This window comes from Rhinolophus sinicus, linkage group LG10 (assembly GCF_036562045.2).
Source record: "Rhinolophus sinicus isolate RSC01 linkage group LG10, ASM3656204v1, whole genome shotgun sequence".
In the NCBI taxonomy this organism is placed as follows: domain Eukaryota; kingdom Metazoa; phylum Chordata; class Mammalia; order Chiroptera; family Rhinolophidae; genus Rhinolophus; species Rhinolophus sinicus.
In genome coordinates, this window is record NC_133759.1 from 12,851,585 (window position 1) to 12,868,467 (window position 16,883).

At 46.3% G+C, this 16,883-nt stretch overlaps 1 protein-coding gene across 2 annotated transcripts; it reads right to left on the minus strand.

Moving 5' to 3' along the window:
- Positions 1–3,183: 3,183 nt before the first annotated feature.
- Positions 3,184–14,937, minus strand: SLC25A38 (solute carrier family 25 member 38). 2 transcript variants are annotated; one of them, XM_019727587.2, is made up of 7 exons: positions 14,554–14,937; positions 8,919–9,040; positions 8,221–8,305; positions 7,350–7,529; positions 6,915–7,083; positions 5,283–5,449; positions 3,184–3,968 (listed from the first exon to the last, which is right to left on the minus strand). In XM_019727587.2, exons 1-7 carry the CDS (start codon positions 14,620–14,622, stop codon positions 3,846–3,848), a joined length of 915 nt encoding a protein of 304 aa, XP_019583146.2. In that variant the 5' UTR covers positions 14,623–14,937; the 3' UTR covers positions 3,184–3,845. The 2 variants fall into 2 exon arrangements, with proteins under 2 accessions (XP_019583146.2, XP_074168688.1); XM_074312587.1 differs by lacking the exon at positions 5,283–5,449 and having other exon boundaries at positions 3,746–3,968; positions 14,554–14,764.
- Between the last annotated feature and the right edge of the window lie 1,946 nt (positions 14,938–16,883).

Here is a 16,883-nt window from a genome sequence, read left to right on the forward strand (position 1 = left end):
CTCTCGGGCCCCGCCCACGCCCGGCGCCACGCCCCTCACCTAGGTCATCCCTTCCTCCCCGGCGGTTGCGCAGGGGCTCTGCTTCCAGCGCCACCCCAAAGAACCCTTCTTTAATTAACCCTTGGAGCTCCGGTTGAGGGAACTGAGTGGTGAATCCGGCCCTATACGGGGTTCCTCCGTGGTTCTCTGCCTTGGCTGAGCGTTAAGGACCTCTTGGGGAACTTTTAAAACTCCTTGTGCCCAGGCCAGTCTAGGCTGATTACATTAGAATCTCTGGGTGGCAGACCCCAGCATCGGTTGTTTTAATTTTAAAGCTCTCCAGATGATTCCAATGGACAGCCAACTTTGAGAACCACTGATCTTGGACTCCAGAGTGTTTATCAGCAAGGAGCCATAACTCAGAAGCTGAGATAACACCTAGAAGGTGTTGCATTGAACCAGCCCAACTTTTTGAGAGGGCGTGGTGACAAGGGCTGAGTTTTGAGACTTTGATGTCAGCAAGAAGCTAGAAATGCACACTGCTCAGCCTGGGGAACGTGTAGGGAGCGTTGCCTTGGTGAGCAGATCTGACTAGCTTGAAAACTCCCCCATAGTCATTGCTAAGTTCCCTGACTTGATTAGGCCCTCATAATCATGGTTTGCCCCCAAACTACTTACCCTTTTGAATAGCTGAATCTCAAAACCTGTTTGAATCCTGATTCAAATAAACCCAACTGTACACATTTTTGAGACAATCAGGGAAATGTGAATATGGGCTGGGTATTGGATATGCAAAAAAGTTAACTTTTTTTGAGTGGGATAACATTGCAGTTATGTAAGAAAGATGTCCATAGTTTTTAGAGATGGGCAATGAAGTATGGAAAGGTGAAAGGTGTGATGTCTGGGGGTCTGCCTTTAAAAGCTTCACAAAGGAAACAGTGGGGGAAGACTGGAAATAACAAGCAAGAGTGGCAAAGTCCTGATAACTGTTCCATCTGGGTGATGTGGATGGAAGGCAGGTACCATTGGCTCCCATCTTGTGATTGTTTGAAAAATTTCACAATATATTTTGGAAACTGAGTATAATGGCAGCTTGAAAGCTTTGCTTCTGTCCTTTTGGCTCTGCCTTACTAAGCCATCTCTCTCTAGTTGCCAGATGACTGCTTCCTCCCACAAAGCCCTGCCTCTAAATAATTTACTTAAAAGTCAGAGGCAGCCAAGAATCAATAATGAAAAAAAAAAGGGGCACTGAGCCACATTTACAAAGCTGGCTGAAGCTCACTAGCCACTTCCTTTCTGAACTTTAATACCCGTGGCAGACTGCAAGAGGAAAAAACAAATCATTGGGGACTGAGATATGCAGATCTCGGGGCCACTTGCCTCTGGAATCAATGTTCACCAAGGGCAATTTCAGTTTTACCCTGTTTAGAGAAAATTAGACTATTTCTCCAAATCTAATGATTATTTGGCCCAAAAAGAATAAATGAGGAACACAGAAGGGGTCTCTGGTATAAGCTGAGCTTATCTGCACTGGGAGGAAGCCCACACCTCTGCCCCTCTCCTCCCAGGGTCCCCTGGCAGGGCCCTCAATGGCATTAGGCCTGCAAGGCCCAAGATGAGGTGTCAAAGGAGACTGAAGTGGCCCTGAACACCCTGCCTCAGAGTCTAAGCTCGAAGGAGGCAGCGCTCCATCCATCATTTGTTAACCTGCCTTCCCTTCAGTCCTGTCCCAGCATTCCATCTCCAGTCCTAAGTGCTCCCCTGCTTTGCCCAGCATAAGGCCTCACACATAGGACACCAAGCACTGTGGCTTGGGTGCCACTATGAGTATCCTACTTCATTCTAGCCTATATTCCTCCCCATATCATTTTTTGAATGGGGCGTTTCAACCTAAACCTAAAGTATAAACTTAAATTTATAAATCATTGAACTGAATATATGTTATGGGTTGACTCGTGTCCCTCAAAGATATGTTGGAGTCCTAATCCCGTTTTTATGTGACCTTATTTGGAAATAGGGTCTTTGCAGGAGTAACCAGGTTAAGATGAGGTCATTGTGGAGTAGCTGGGCCCTAATCCAATGACTGGTGTCCTTAAAAGATGGAAATTTGGACACAGAGACACACACAGGGGAGAAGGCATTGTGAAAACAGAGGCAGAGATTGGAGTGACAAATGCCAAGAACTGCCAGTGACCACTAGAAGCTGGAAGAGACAAGGAACTACCCTTCCCTAGAGATTTCAGAGTATGGCTCTGCAGACACCTTGATTTCAGACTTGGAGGATCCAGAACTGTGAGAATAAATTTCTGTTGTCAGAAGCCACCCAGTTTGTAGTAATTGGTTGTGGCAGCTCTAGGAAACCAATACAATGTGCAGAAACATTTGCTCATTAACCCTCACCATGACACTAGGAGGAAAGACATACTACTATCCCCATTTCCTAGACACAATTTCAAGTGTGTCTGTGTTAAGTGGAGAGCCAGGCTTTCACCCTGGGCCCACTACAATGGCTACATTAAATAAAACGGACAAGTGTTGAGGAGGATGAGGGGAAATCAGAACCCTCATACTGCTACAAGGAAGGAAAACTGGCATAGCCACTTTGGAAAAGTCTGGTAGTTTCTCAAATGACTAAGCATAGTTGCCACATGATCGAGCAATTACATTCCTAGGCATATACGCAAGAAAAATGAAACAGTAGGTCCACACAAGCACTTGTATATGCATATTCATAGTGGCATTATTCCTGAGAGCCAAAATGTGGGAATTCAAATATTAGTCAACTGATGAATGGATAAATAACATATGGCATAGGCATACAATAGGGTATTATTAAGCCATAAAAAGAGGCCAGTTTGAATATCCCATATGGTGGGTAAACCACAGAAACACTGTGTACAGACAAGGCAGATTTATAGACAGAAGGCAGGTCAGTGGCTGCCTGGAACTAGGGCCTGGAATGAGGACCAATTGTAAATGAGATCTAAGCAGGGGATAAGTGTGTTCTAGAGCTGATTTATGGTGACGGTCGCACCACTCAGTCGAGTTACTAAAGGGGAATTGTATATTCGAAATGCATGAATTGCTAAGTAAAATAAAGCTGTTTTTTTTTTTAGGTTTTAGGACCTATACAGCTCAAATGCCAGCCACCTTAGACTATTCTGTGATTTTAAAACAGATATGACACTATTTAGCTTTTCCAAACAGTTTTCAATGATACAGTGTTTTATTTATTTGAACTTCAGCTGCAGAAAAATGCCAAACTTAAAAGTTCACACAGTGCTGGGGCCAAGACCAAAACCTTTTATTTGGACACTTAGAGCCTAGGAAACCACTGTCCTCCCTTCTCCAGAGCCTCAGAGACGCTGATTAGGAACTGACTGAATAATGACACCTTTTCTTCCTTATCCTGACATCACTACCATTTAAGATGCAGAATTCAGCCTGGTGACAGTGACGCCTCACTCCACAGACCCAACCTCCCCAGCTGGAGCTCCCCAGCCACAGCTTCCGTGGCATCACGATCCCTTGCCCAAGAACAGGTGTCCGGTGGGTACTGTGGTGTAGGTGGGTGGCTGGAGCCACTGACAGCTCCCTCCCAGGAAATGCTTTCGGGTAGCTTTGCAGGGTACGCAAACCCTTTCCCAACTCCCCAGTGTGCTGTATCAGTGACTCTCCTTTTGAGAGATTCTGAAGCCTTGAGTCAGGCCCATCTATTCTCTACTTCAACTGGGTAACAAGGTGACACATCTGCCTGCCTGGCTTTCCAAGTAGGACTTCATCGTACTCCAGAATAGGAGGATGAAGCAGCCCTGGCAGAAACCAGGCAGGGCAACAGATCCCATCCTTTGTCAGTGCCCTCTCGGTCAGGATTTCAGTCCCATCTTGGCCATCATCTCTTCATAGACTGTCCACGCCATGGCTGCCATCAGAGTCCTGCGGAGGGCCCGGGGCACACCGCCTTGGAAGAAGCCACGCAGCCCATAGTCCTATGAGGAAAATGAACATCGAAACTCAGTTCATTAGCAAGGCAATTATACAACTGGCATGACAGTGAGGATCTCTCTGGGGTCTCTGAAACTAAGACCCCATTTCTGAGTCTTAGTTTTTAGACTTTTATAAATAATGTCAAAACTATGACTAATGGGTCCAAGGAGACAATGGCCTTAAACTTTTTTTCGAACAGTTGCTAAGTTTTATCTTTTTAGGCTTGCTCCATCCAGGGGAATTTATTTCTTAGCTGAAAGTCTTCATACAGGGTGGCTGTGTACAGGTGTACAGCTTGTGCACAGAAACACCAGGCCCCAAGTGGCAGCTGACATCCAGCCAAGGTCGGCTCGCCAAGCCCTGGGCCCTGGCTCCAGGCTGACGGAAAGGTGCCTTTTTGACAATTTGCCTAGAGGGAGCATTTTTGTGTGTAATTCACTATATGTGTTTGGTGGCCTTATATAAGAATTAAAGACAGAACACCTCTTACTTTTCCCTCATAATCTGGATTGATTTAGTCATTCCTATTGTTATACTCTTTAGTACATATATTTTCATATGTATTAAAGAATATTTTCAAACCTTATGATTTGAGGTATGGAGGAAAAGCAGGCAAACTAAGCAATTGAGGAATGTGATCAGATTCACAAATATTTGCTTCTATCTAGGTGAGACAGATACTTGGTGCATATGCTAACATGTTTCCCCTGCTACAGAGAAAAATGAGTACAGAAAAATCTAAAGAGGTAGGTGATAAATTTACCATGACTAGACTATCTGGTGGGTGATAACGGTACCCAATCCAATTCAGTAGCTTTTAAATAGTACTTTAGTGCACTTTACATCTACTGTACTTTTTATCTTCAGTATTACCATTTGTATGACAGCAAACTCCTAGAAACAAAATAATGCGTTTGTGATTTTTTTCTGACCATTATTTCCTCCTGGGTCCTTGATGAGATTACTAGGTCCTCCCAGATGGCCTGATTCAGTAGGTGGGGGAGAGCCCAGCAATCTGCATGCTTATCACAGGTTGTCCTAAGGTAGGGGCCCCACCCAAAGAAAACCAACCATAGGTCTTTGGCAGCGATTCTCAACCTTGGCAACACCCTGGAAACACTGAAGAAATTAGAATACTGATACTTGGGCTCCCCCCCACCCCCCAGAGGTTCTGACATAATCAGCCCAGGTCGTGACCTGAGAATGGGGATTTCTAAAAAGCTTCTCAGGTGATTCTATTGTGTAAAGACCTAGTGCTCTAGGGAGGGAGAGAGCCTTAACCACAATAAGAACAAGTATTTATTCTATAGCCTTACTTTGAAGATGATTGTCACTGCCTGACCAATCCACTGAAATTTCATTGGGGAGAGCTGCATGTGAGTTTTGATAACATCTGCAGGTTGAGTTACCAGTGAGGCCAGAATACCAGCAAATATCCCACAGCTGAAATTTACAACGGGAATGAGGGCGGTATCCAACTGGTCTGAAATAGGACAGAAGCAACATTCAGTTATAAACAAAATTCACATTCATCAGATAAATATCAATGCCAAGTTGCCCACTAATTCTTCCCAAAAGCCAGAAGGTCTGGATTCAAACAAGGTTAAGAACTAAAAATTTAAAGGTATGACTAATAAATGTAGATGGAATCATGAAGTTAAAAATTCACTTTTTTACAATTATCATCATAGATTCAGACAAGAATCAACGACTGATGCTAAAACATGGGTGAAAGGAACAGGATGTTTTATATGGACTTATACAGATTCAAAGTATCTTCCTACAGAGATACTTACAAATTACAAAAGAAAAAAAAATAACTTGAGTTTTCAGTGAAGACGCTATCTTATCCAAGCGATAAGCATCACGTCTGCAACTTACTCTTAAATGATTTGGAAAAAACAATTAAACACATAAAAAGAAAACAATAAAGGGCTGTGGAGTTCTTTGTATTATTCTTGTGGCTTTTTTATAAGTTTAAAATGATTTCTAAATACTAAATTAAAGAAAACTTGTAAAGATGGATTGAGAAGTTAAAAATGTACATCCAAGTTCCCTTATTGCCTTAACTTTCTTTCTACTGCAAAATAAGGCTGTGATGTGCAGTGTCACACCTCCTGGAGCCTGGGGACAAGCAGCCAATCTCCCAAAGCCCCCCAACTGCAGCTGATCACCACTGTCATGGTGCTGGCATTCCAGCCCTTCCAGTTATCCCATGACCTTGGTAGCAATTCTTTGCTCAGATCATCCAGACACCTTATCGAATGCAGGTTCGTTCTACAGGATGTGTATCTAGCAATACCTGGCTCACTTGGGTGGATTTTACTGCCCTTTGATTTTTGTCGCGGTCTTGCCCAACATGAGCTCACTGGTAGGGTGGGCCTGCCAGAATGCCTGAGGTTTGGCACCTTTCTTTCCACCCAAATGGAGGGCTCAAACCCACATTAACTGGGCACACAGCAAGGGAGGCGAAAATCATATTTTTCTTCCAGTGCCTAATCCATTGGCAGATCCCCAGCTTGTCTGGTAAGAATCACATCAAGTGCTTCTTGAGAAATAGACTCCCAGGCCTTACTCCAAAGCTTCTGATTTCGGAGGCCTGGGGTGGGGCCCAGAAATCTTAAGATCAGGCAAATTTGGGAAGTATTGTTGCAGGACCTATGAAAAGTGCTTCATGCCAGCCCCACCCCCAACTCAACAATCCCAGCACCTTCAGTCCTCTGCCTTAACAGGCTCTGAACTCGGAAGGCAGGCACCATGTCTGGCCTGTCCACCACTGCACCCCAGCACCGGCTCATGCCTGCCACGAGGCTCAAGCTCAGTTCCTCCAACTCTGCTAAGAATCTGGAACTGCTAAGAGCAACAGGTAGTCTCATATCACAGGGAAAGTGGTGAGAATGTTTGTCTTGGGGATATCACCTCTCCACTACACCTGCCTCTATCCATACCGTGGGGCACGATGTTTTTGGTCTGGTTGTAAAACATTAGGTAGATTCCAGAAAAGGGTGCATCACGAAGGAGTGTCGCTGTCAGGCCACTGAAGAGGCCGCGGTGCCCCTCGTTGCGATAGATGCTCCTCAGGGCTGCGTAGACGCTCTCATAGCCGTACCTCCCGCTCTGCAAAGAAAGCACAGAACCAGTGATGGGCCTGGCGGCCATGGGTTCAAGCACTAAACCAAGCCAGCTTCAGAGGTGGCATTAGCAGGGCACCTAATGGGGGGTCTGGCTCACACGTGGCTTGGCCTGCCCACACAAATGGGTTCTCTGACCACATCAGCCTCGATGTTAGATTATAAATTGGGAGTTGACATCAGTGGCTACTTGACTCAAGAGCCCAGTGCTTCTGCTTAGCCACCCCGACGGCCAAAAGCCGTCCAACTCACCTCGTAACGCGTCTTGATCACAGTGATGGGCAGCATACAGACCCCTGCAATCGAGCGAGAGCCCACCCCCAGTATGACCGACTGCATGGCTGTGGGGGGGTGGCCTCGCAGGAAGTACTGCTTCAGAGAGTAGAGCGTGCCAAAGTAGATTCCAACGCCAGGGACACACCGCACGATGGACTGCGGAAAGGGTCAGAGGAGGAAAGGAGACCCACACTGTGAGAGATGATCTTAGCTGGGTTTCCCCAAAAGACCCAGGATTGGCATGCAAGTAGTTGATTTAAGGTGTGGGGGAACAGCAACGGGAGAGTGGGAAGTAAGGTGGGAGGGATGGCAGTCAACAAAGGGTGTGTTATCTAACCAGTTACTGCCATGGTGAACCTAATCCCTTTGGGGAACTGGGGCATCACTGCAGGACACGCTCCGAGTAATCCCTCTACCCGGGGAGGGCAGTGAGGCCTAAACATCACCTCTCACCTTTCATTGGTTAGGGGCTACTGTGGGGTTGGGGTGAGCATTAATTCCCTGGCACTTCCAAAGTGATTTCCTAAGGCCAGAAAAACCCTTTGGGCTGCGGAGGCCTCGGCCGAGGGCAGAGCAAGGACAGGCTGAGGGCGGGGTACCAGCTGCGTCTGCTTTAAAGACTGCGTGCTGACTAATAGCTCATTCCGAGGGCACACAGCTGTGACATCCCCGTCCCCTGCCCGCAAACAGAAGTTAGCAGCAGTATAAGGTGGTCAGGAAGACCACGAAGGGCCTCCCACCACTTCCAACTCTCACGTTTGCTTAAAGGAAAGGACACTTGAGGTAGAGGAGAAATGGCTAGTTATTAAAGGAGAGAGTTCAAGAGAAGATCAAAATGGCAGCTTACAGGGGACATCCCTTTCCAAAGGCCCAAAAGACTCTCCGTGCGGACTACCTGCAGAAGCAGAGCCAACATCCCAACACGTCTGGATCTGAGGACAGACAAAATAAGGCAGGGGAGGAAAAATCTCAGACCACAGCATCATAAACAAACTCGCCACTCAAAGACTTCTCTGTTTGGACTCTTTTCTAGGGCCCTTAAGAATCTCTATAATGCTTCTCGGAATCCTAGATTTCCTATGGTTCATGATTTGACACTTAAGTGTTCATCCGTCTGTTCAAAGCAATGGGATAACCTTCGATTTCATATCCTTCCATTTTATATTTATTTTATATACTTCCCACAATGCTGAATCCGGGGGCACAAAAGGGACAATACTTACGTTATCTCTAGACAACCACCCCTATTCGTACCAGGCAGCACAGTTATAATATTACAGGCTAGCACAATAAATGCAGGTGTCACTGAGGCAGATCCCAGGAAGCTGCTCAGGGAAGGTCCCCATTTTAATGAACCAGAAATGTCAAATATAAAAAATATTCCCAGAAAATAATATACACAAAACCCGTGAGTATTGGGCACGGCCTGCTTCTCTTGGAGCATCCAACAGAACGGAAGTTGGCTCAACACAGTAAAGACACTCCTGTGTCTGAGAGAAGCTGTTGAAACCAGTTCCTCAGTGAAATGGGGGGCGCAGGCCTTACCCCTGGGCGGAGGGCTGCAGAGTCTGCAGGCGCGTTTTGAGGAGATCCAGGGGCTGGAAAAGGAGGGTGGAGCACGTCCCACTGATGGAGCCACACAGGAAAGCTTTGATCGCTGGATGCAACTGCAGGACAAGGGAACAGTGTCAGCAGCTGTGCCACAGCAAGTCTTCTCTCTTAGAAACTCATCCGGTATCACCTTCATGCTTCAGAGAAGAGAAAGGCGTAGCCAGGAGTGAGCAGTACTGGGATGCCGAGAACACCTTGCACTGCAAGATGGCGCTCCGGCCTTAGTAGTCACAATACCTCTGCTCCTACCGCGCAACATGTCTATTTGCATCTGTGAATTATGCCACCAACCACACTTCCCCCTGTGTCCCGAAAACAAAAGTTATTGGCCACCTGTCTTCACAAAAGCAAAATCAATTGAACATGGTGTTTTAACTCTGAACTGCAGGTTTCCAAGCTCCCTTGGCTACAGAACCTGTAAATACTTACAGGAGCAAGATAAAGGAAATGAAACCTTAAACTCAGCAGCAAAACATATGTACCACTCTCTGTAAAACCTATGGCTTTCCTTACTTTAAAACTTTCACTTTCTCTTATACCCGCTCAGCTTTCTGGGACCTAAGCTGCCCACAGAGGGCGCCATGGACCAGTGGCCACTCCTGGGTTTGCTGGCTCTCCTTTAAGCCAGGACAGACACATACACGGGAGAATCCTGAGGCAGTCCCGGAATGGCAGGGCTCCTTCAAAGACTAAATGTACTTCCCCCAGGCCCACTCTCGTGCCCCCACCGCATGCCCCAGGATCCAGCCTTAATCGCACAGGGTTGTGAAAAGGCACTCTTAGAAATCTAATCAGGAAAAAAAGTCCTCTTTGCCAAAGGAGATATTGGCAAGCTCCATCCAAAGATCTCTCCCCTCATTATTTCTAAGTAAATGGCATACTATTGCCCTAAAACACTATCAGATGAATATAAAGTTGCCTGTAAGACACATCACATAACCAAAATGTTTCTAATCTGTGTGGTATGGTTCCCAGAGAAGAGATATTACTCCACATTCCACCAAATGAGCAAGTCTCAAGTTATAACTGGAATTATTTAAGACTGTTGAGGAAAGGACTAGATAAGTTCTGATAGTAAATACCATGTCTCCCTGAAAATAAGACCGGATCTTATATTAAGTTTTGCTCCAAAAACCACATTGGGGCTTATTTTCAGGGGATGTCTTATTAAAAATCATGCTAAGGCTTATTTTCCAGTTGGGTTTTATTTTCAGGGCAATGCGGTACTGGAGCTTATAACCACGTTCAAGTAGCTTGTAGAAGTATCAAAGGGTGGTAGAATTGCTAAGACAACAAGTGACACCGAGCAAAACGTGTACATTCAATTGACAGTTCTCCACCCCCTTGTGTCATCTCTCATCCACACTTCTGCTAACCCATCCTCCCATGAGGTTTGTTTCTCGGTCTCATCCTCGACTTCGTGACCTCCATGAGCCATTCTTCCCCCCTCCAGTGCCATCTTCTCCGCTGCCTGGAAACAAACTTGAAGGGCCTCCTATCTTTCCAGCTGCCTGGAAGGGCACCTCCTCCCCGTTTGCTAGTCACTCCTCAGGCCCCCACCATTTGCCATCCAGCTGTAATAACACCTCTACGTTGAAGCTGCCCTGCCCTGCGTGCTCATCAAGGACCTGCAACACCCCAGAACCCCTTTCCACACTTATCCTTCTCTCTCTCTCTCTCTCTCTCTCTCTCTCTCTCTCTCTCTCTCTCTCTCTCACTATTGGTTTCAGGTGTACAAAACAACAGTGATTAGACATTTACCCCCCTCACAAAGTGATAACCCCAACAAGTCCACTACCCCTCTGACATCGTACACAGCTATTAAAGTACCACCGACTATATTCCCTATGCTGTACTTGACATCCCGTGACGATATGTATATATATAATTATAGTTGACATTCATTATTATTTCATATTAGTTTCAGGTATACAGTGCAGCGGTTAGGCATTTATATAATCTATGATGTGATCCCCCTGATAAGCCCAGTACCCATTTGACACTAGTCATAGCTTTTGCAACATTATTGACTATATTTTCCATACTGTATTTCACAAATTTGTACTTCCCAGTCCTTTCACCTTTCTCACCCATCCTCCCAACCCCCCACCACTGACCAACCATCAAAATGTCCTCTCTATCTCCTTCTGCTTCTCTTACTTGGCCTGTCTGGTGCATTTCAAGCAGCTGACCGCCTCGCCTCTCAGTTTTGGGGTTCTCGCTCCTCTTCCGGCTGCCCTTCGAGGTCTCCTTTTCCTCTGCCTGCTGGAAGATATTGCTGTTCCTCTTATCTCCGGGGGCTTCATACAGCCTCTCAGGGCAACCTCACCCCACCCCACCACACCCACGTGCTGACAACACCCATACCGTCATCCCATGCAGTTTCTCTCCAGACTCTGCTAATCCCACGCCTCTTCCACCTCCCACTAGCACACAGGCATCTCCAACTCAGCATTCCACAGTGGGAATTCAGTCCACAGTACTGCACACACTTCCCTCTTCTCCAATTCACGCTGAGATATTCCACTAGGAAATATGGGAGACACAACCTCTCCCCAGAGCTTCAGACCCGCATGAGCACTAACTCAGGCTCTGGGAAGACGAGGGTCATCAGCAGGACGTGGTCACGAAGCACTCAGCAGACGTCCCAAAGGCACCTCAGACATTTCCAAACCTGAACTCATGTCTCTCTGACCCCCAATCTGCTCCTCTCCAGGGTGCCCCATCCCAGCGACTACCCTGCCATTTATCTACTCAGCTGCCCCAGCCAGAAACCTGGGCAGCACCCGACGCATTTTCTAATGCACTTGCTCATTCTACTTCCTAAAGGTTCTCAAATTCACCTCTGTCATCCTAGCTCAGAGACCGTCATCCTCGGCGACTGCCACCACCTCTTCACTCACCTCGTCTCTGCTCCCTCTTATCCACTGTCTACCCTGCAGCTAGAGCCGTCTTTTCAAACTACAAATCTGACCCCACAGCTTCCAGGTGCAAACACCTTCAGTGAGAGTCTTGAATTAAAAATGTAGAACAATATCCTTTAATTGTTCCATATTCCAATCAGGATAAAGTCCAAACTGCTGGCTTGCAAGGCCTTTCCTGAATCACCATGGTCCAGTCTTTCTGGTCGGTGCTCTCGGCAGATATACACTTATACACTCTGCAGATATAATGGACTCTCTGCCTTCCTCTCACCTCTGAAAACCCTGCCCTAGCTCCTCCCAGGTCCAATTAATCCCTGAGGGCCTCTGCTTAGACCTTACCTGCTCTGGGAAAGCCCCCTCTCACTGCTTCCATCGCACCTGAGCCCATCTCCCTTACAACTGAGGGTCCAGAACAAGAGAGGCCATTCACTCCTGGTTTGCAGTTCATGGTGGTACCTCCAGTACTGACCAGAGTTTGGTGCACAGTAGGTGCTCAACTGTCAAGAATGAATGAATCAGCTACCAGGAAACCCGCACATGGCTTTCCCTTGAGCCTAATCCCACAGGATAACATCCCCTGGCTCCCTCTAGCCCTTTGCTCCAGCAAGGCTGCAGGAAGGACCTGTAGTTACAGCTTCCGAGCAGCTCTCCTAGGGGCTGCTTCCCCAATGCTTTCACAGGTATTGCATGAAATTTGTTTTAAGGCTGCTGTCACACACACACACACACACACACACACACACACACACTCACACCCTCCCCCAGTGCAGGAACTATCTTCTTTATGTCTTTATTTTCACAGCACAGTACTTGGACACAGTGTTGGCTCCATAAGTATTTGCTGAATAAATGAGAAGAGCCCACAACTTTTTTAACTTTATAATTTTCCCGGCCTACTAGCATGCAGCAGATGCTAAATATACACTACATCCACGTAAGAATGTCCAGACCTATGGACAATTTTTACAAGAATTTGAGCAAAACTGACAGACAATTGTTGGGAAATAAGATCTCAAATGCTCCAGAGAATAACAGTTTTACAATTTATTTTACCGTGTTTCCCCGAAAATAAGACCTAACCGGAAAATAAGCCCTAGCATAATTTTTCAGGATGACATCCTCTAAACATAAGCCCTAATGCGTCTTTTGGAGCAAAAATTAATATAAGACCCAGTCTTATTTTCAGGGAAACACGGTATGCATTTGGAATTAAGGAGGGAAGTAAAGATTACATGAAGGTAGGAGAAAGTAGGGTGGGAACTGGATTACAGGATAGTTAACAGGATTGTGTGCTCTCTTGAGGATGGTTGTTTCAAGGGTGTGCTAACCTTGATGCACAGAAACAATGGACAGGGCTTGCTTAAGGCAAAGATAAACCTTCTACTAAAAAAGTTTCTATGCCTGGTGCGTGACTACCCATCACCTGCCCCGTTAGGAATTTATGATCAGATCACCCTGTGAGGTTACTTTCCATAGAACCCCTTTTTCATCCACAACTAGTGGTATGGATTAACCTCTGTTTAAAAAAAAATTACACTTTTCATTTTGAATAGTCTTAAAATATTGTCAATGGCACATCCTTTAAGGGCATATTTGATTTTTTCTAAATAGTCCAAAGTTATTCAAGTTAAAAAAAATTAGTAATCCAGTTTTGTTTTGTTTTTTCCAGGGGTGGGTAGGACAAAAACAACCAAACAATACTACACAGGTACACAAAGGCAATAAATAGCAGTTTGCAATCATTCCCCAAGCAATTTCTACATCCCTTTAAAAAATAGTCTATCCAATTCAGATAGGATATACAACGGAGGCCAGAGCTGGAGGGCCCAGAAAGAGAAATCCGTAAGCATGTTTTCAAATATGTAAATGTACAGCTGCAGCCGCCTTTTTTTAAGGATTAAAAAAAAAAAATCCGCACCCCAACCCGGGCGAAAGTGGCTCCGAATGACGAAAGCCGCCGCAAGCCCAAGGCCTACCCAGCCCAATGCCTGGCTGTACTCGCGCCTCCACCCACCACCAGCAGCGACCCAGCCCCAGCGTCCTCGTGGAAAGTACTGCGTAGCCCCACCTCCGCCTCCACCAATGGCGGCCCGGCGGCCCGACCACGGCAGCCAATCCAGACGCCTGGGGGCGTGGCCTAGCAGCGCGGTGGACCTTATCTAGTCCGGCCCGGCTGGGGGCTGGGGGCTGGAGATCCAAAGGTTCCCCCTCTCCCCGCCCCCAGTGACCCTAGCTTCTCGGTCTTGGCGCTATTACTGGGCCTTGAGATGGTCCAAATATCTGCCCGGGTGTTGTCCCACCTCTGTCACTCCAGGCATCCAACTTTAAGCAACATCCCGTAGCGTTCGCACCTCTTGCGGGGCCTCTCAGGCACATTCCCCCGAAACCCCCCAAGGCCCCGGCAATTCCTCCCGTCTCTACTCCGATGGCACTGCAGCAGCGCGACCCTTGCTCTCCTCTCCCAAGCGAAGGGCTGCAGCCCTCGCCTCTCGCCTTCCTCCTTCCCCGCCATCTCTCCCGCCAAGTCCCCAACTCTGCGCGCATACGGAGGAGCGCGGAAAAGTCCCCCCTCGGACCGCTGACCCTTGGCAACCTGCCCGAGCCGGAGGTCCTGGAACCCCTGCCTCCCCTTCCCGGCAGTTTACCATAAGCGTTTCCACCCTGTCTCCGACATCTTGAGGTTGCAGCAGCGCCGGGCATGACTTCTGAATCATTGGAGGAGGCCTGCGAGTGCACTGGGAGCTCAGGTCCGGCCCTGGAGGCCTTGGAGAAGACAACGTGATGGAGGTAGCCCGGGCGACGCGTTCTAAGGCCGGGCTCTCTACCGTGTGTCGGGTAAGGGACCTGCGCGTCCGGGGGCTCCGCGCCCACTACCCGCGCGTGGCTCCAGGGTGCCAACAATCCTGCACCCGGGAACGACTTGCAGCTCTTCACTTGCTCGACAGACACCGCGGCTAAGTTCTCCGACACATCCTGCGGGCTCGGAGACTTCAGGGCCTGCGGTGAATTGGCTGAGTCTCCGAGGGGGTGGAGAAAGCCGGAAGAACTAGACAGAACAATGGGATTTAGCTTCCGGGTCGGTAGCTCGCCTAGCGATGGTGAGAGTGTGCTCTTTAGTGCCCTCTCGTGAGGAAATCCGGAACTGCAGGACCCACAGTTTCCCCTGAAACCGGAGCTTAATTGGCACTTCTGAGGGGAATTTTGTTTTGGGGGGCAACGTCTAAATGTATTTACGTCGAGACAGGTAACCAGCAGCTACCAGATTTGTGGCTATTAAGCACTTGAAATGTGGCTATTATGACTGAAGAACTGAATTTTTAATTTAATTTTAATTAGTTTATATTTAAAAACAAGTTGGGTGGAATATTTTTCTGTTAAACACATCTTCATTGTTTGGCAGACCTATATTTCCCTTTAAACGCCGAAAAGTTAGCATCGGAATTGACATGTGCTGTAAGTTAATGTGGATGAAAAACGGGGCCACACACTAAACCTGACAAGCTCAGGGGAGACCTGCATGGCAAGCCCTACAAACTCAGACAGGGAAAGTAACCACATAGGACGGTGTGAACATAAAAAGTCCTAACTAAAAGCGTGGCTGGTCGTCACATCCTTGGCCTGTAGCTCCCTTGACAAAGGTCAACCTTTACCTTACGTGAGTCTGTCTATTGTCTTTTTGCATCTACCCTACATACCCTTGGAATGTCAGAGTAATCCCCCTTCTCCATGACCTCTAAGGGCATAACCAGCCACACCAGAGCAAGAGACCACAGAATCCCTCATTGCTATTCTTGTCCTCTGATTACCAACTCTAGGTGCTATAAAATGCTATTAACTACCCTGTACCCACCAACGTAAAAGAAGTATCTGTTTCTCAAATTTACTTTTTATCTAATCCCAGAGATCCCCCCCTTGCTTTCTCCCACCCCCTTAATCTACCACTAATGGATTTCATGTAACCTTCTTGTTTTGATTCTAATGTATAAAATAAGTTGCAAAACGGCCATTTTCCAGAGCATTTTTTCAATCCACTGAGATTTTGCTTCAGGGCAATTGTCGCCAGTTTGGCTCAAATAAACTCATAAGCTTTCTCTTAGACTGAATGTTTTTTTGTTGACATTAGTTGTCCACACACCGGAATTCTAAGACTTGTATTGGTAAGGCAAAATATCTCTAATAATTTTTATATTATTACATGTTGAAATGATATTTTGGATTTTAGGGTTAGGTAACATATATTAAAATTAATTTTACCTCTTTCTTTTTACTTTTTTAATATGACTCCTAGAACACTTAACATTGTTGGTAGATATGTAGCTATTGCCATATTGATATTCATAATTTTGATTTTTTTTTTTATTTTTTTTTGTCTTAAAGAAGTCCCTCTAACACTCCCTGTAATACTGGTTTGGTGGTAATGAACTTCTTTAGCTTTTTCTTGTCTGGGAAGCTCTTTATTTGTCCTTCAATTATAAATGATACCCTTGCTAGGTAGAGTATTCTTGATTGTAAGTCCTTGCTTTTCATCACATTGAATATTTTGTGCCAATCCCCCTGGCCGGCAAAGTTTCTGTTAAAAAATCATTTGATAGTCTTATGGGAGCTCCCTTGTAAGTTACTAATTGCCTTTCTCTTGCTGCTTTTAGGATTCCCTCTTTGTCTTTAACCTTTGCCATTTTAATTACAATGTGTCTTGGTGAGGGCCTGTTTCGGTTCATCCCACACTTCCTAGATTTGTATGTCTATTTCCTTCACCAGGTTAGGAAAGGTTTCAATCACTATTTCTTCAAATAGGTTCTCAACCCCTTGCTTTCTCTCTTCTTCTGATACCCATGTGACGCAAATGTTGTCATGCTGGATGTTGTCCCAGAGGTTTCTTACACTATACTCATTTCTCTGGATATTTTTTTTCTTTTTGTTTTTTGATTTGGTGTTTTCTGCTACCTTGTTTTCCAAATTGCTGATTCAGTCCTCT

Coding starts and splice junctions, on each gene's coding strand:
- SLC25A38 (XM_019727587.2), bottom strand. CDS start 14,622: ATGATTCAGAAGTCATGCCCGGCGCTGCTGCAACCTCAAGATGTCGGA. Junction 9,041..14,553: donor ACAGGGTGGAAACGCTTATG/GTAAACTGCCGG, acceptor CTTGTCCTGCAG/TTGCATCCAGCGATCAAAGC. Junction 5,450..6,914: donor CAAAAACATCGTGCCCCACG/GTATGGATAGAG, acceptor GTCCTATTTCAG/ACCAGTTGGATACCGCCCTC.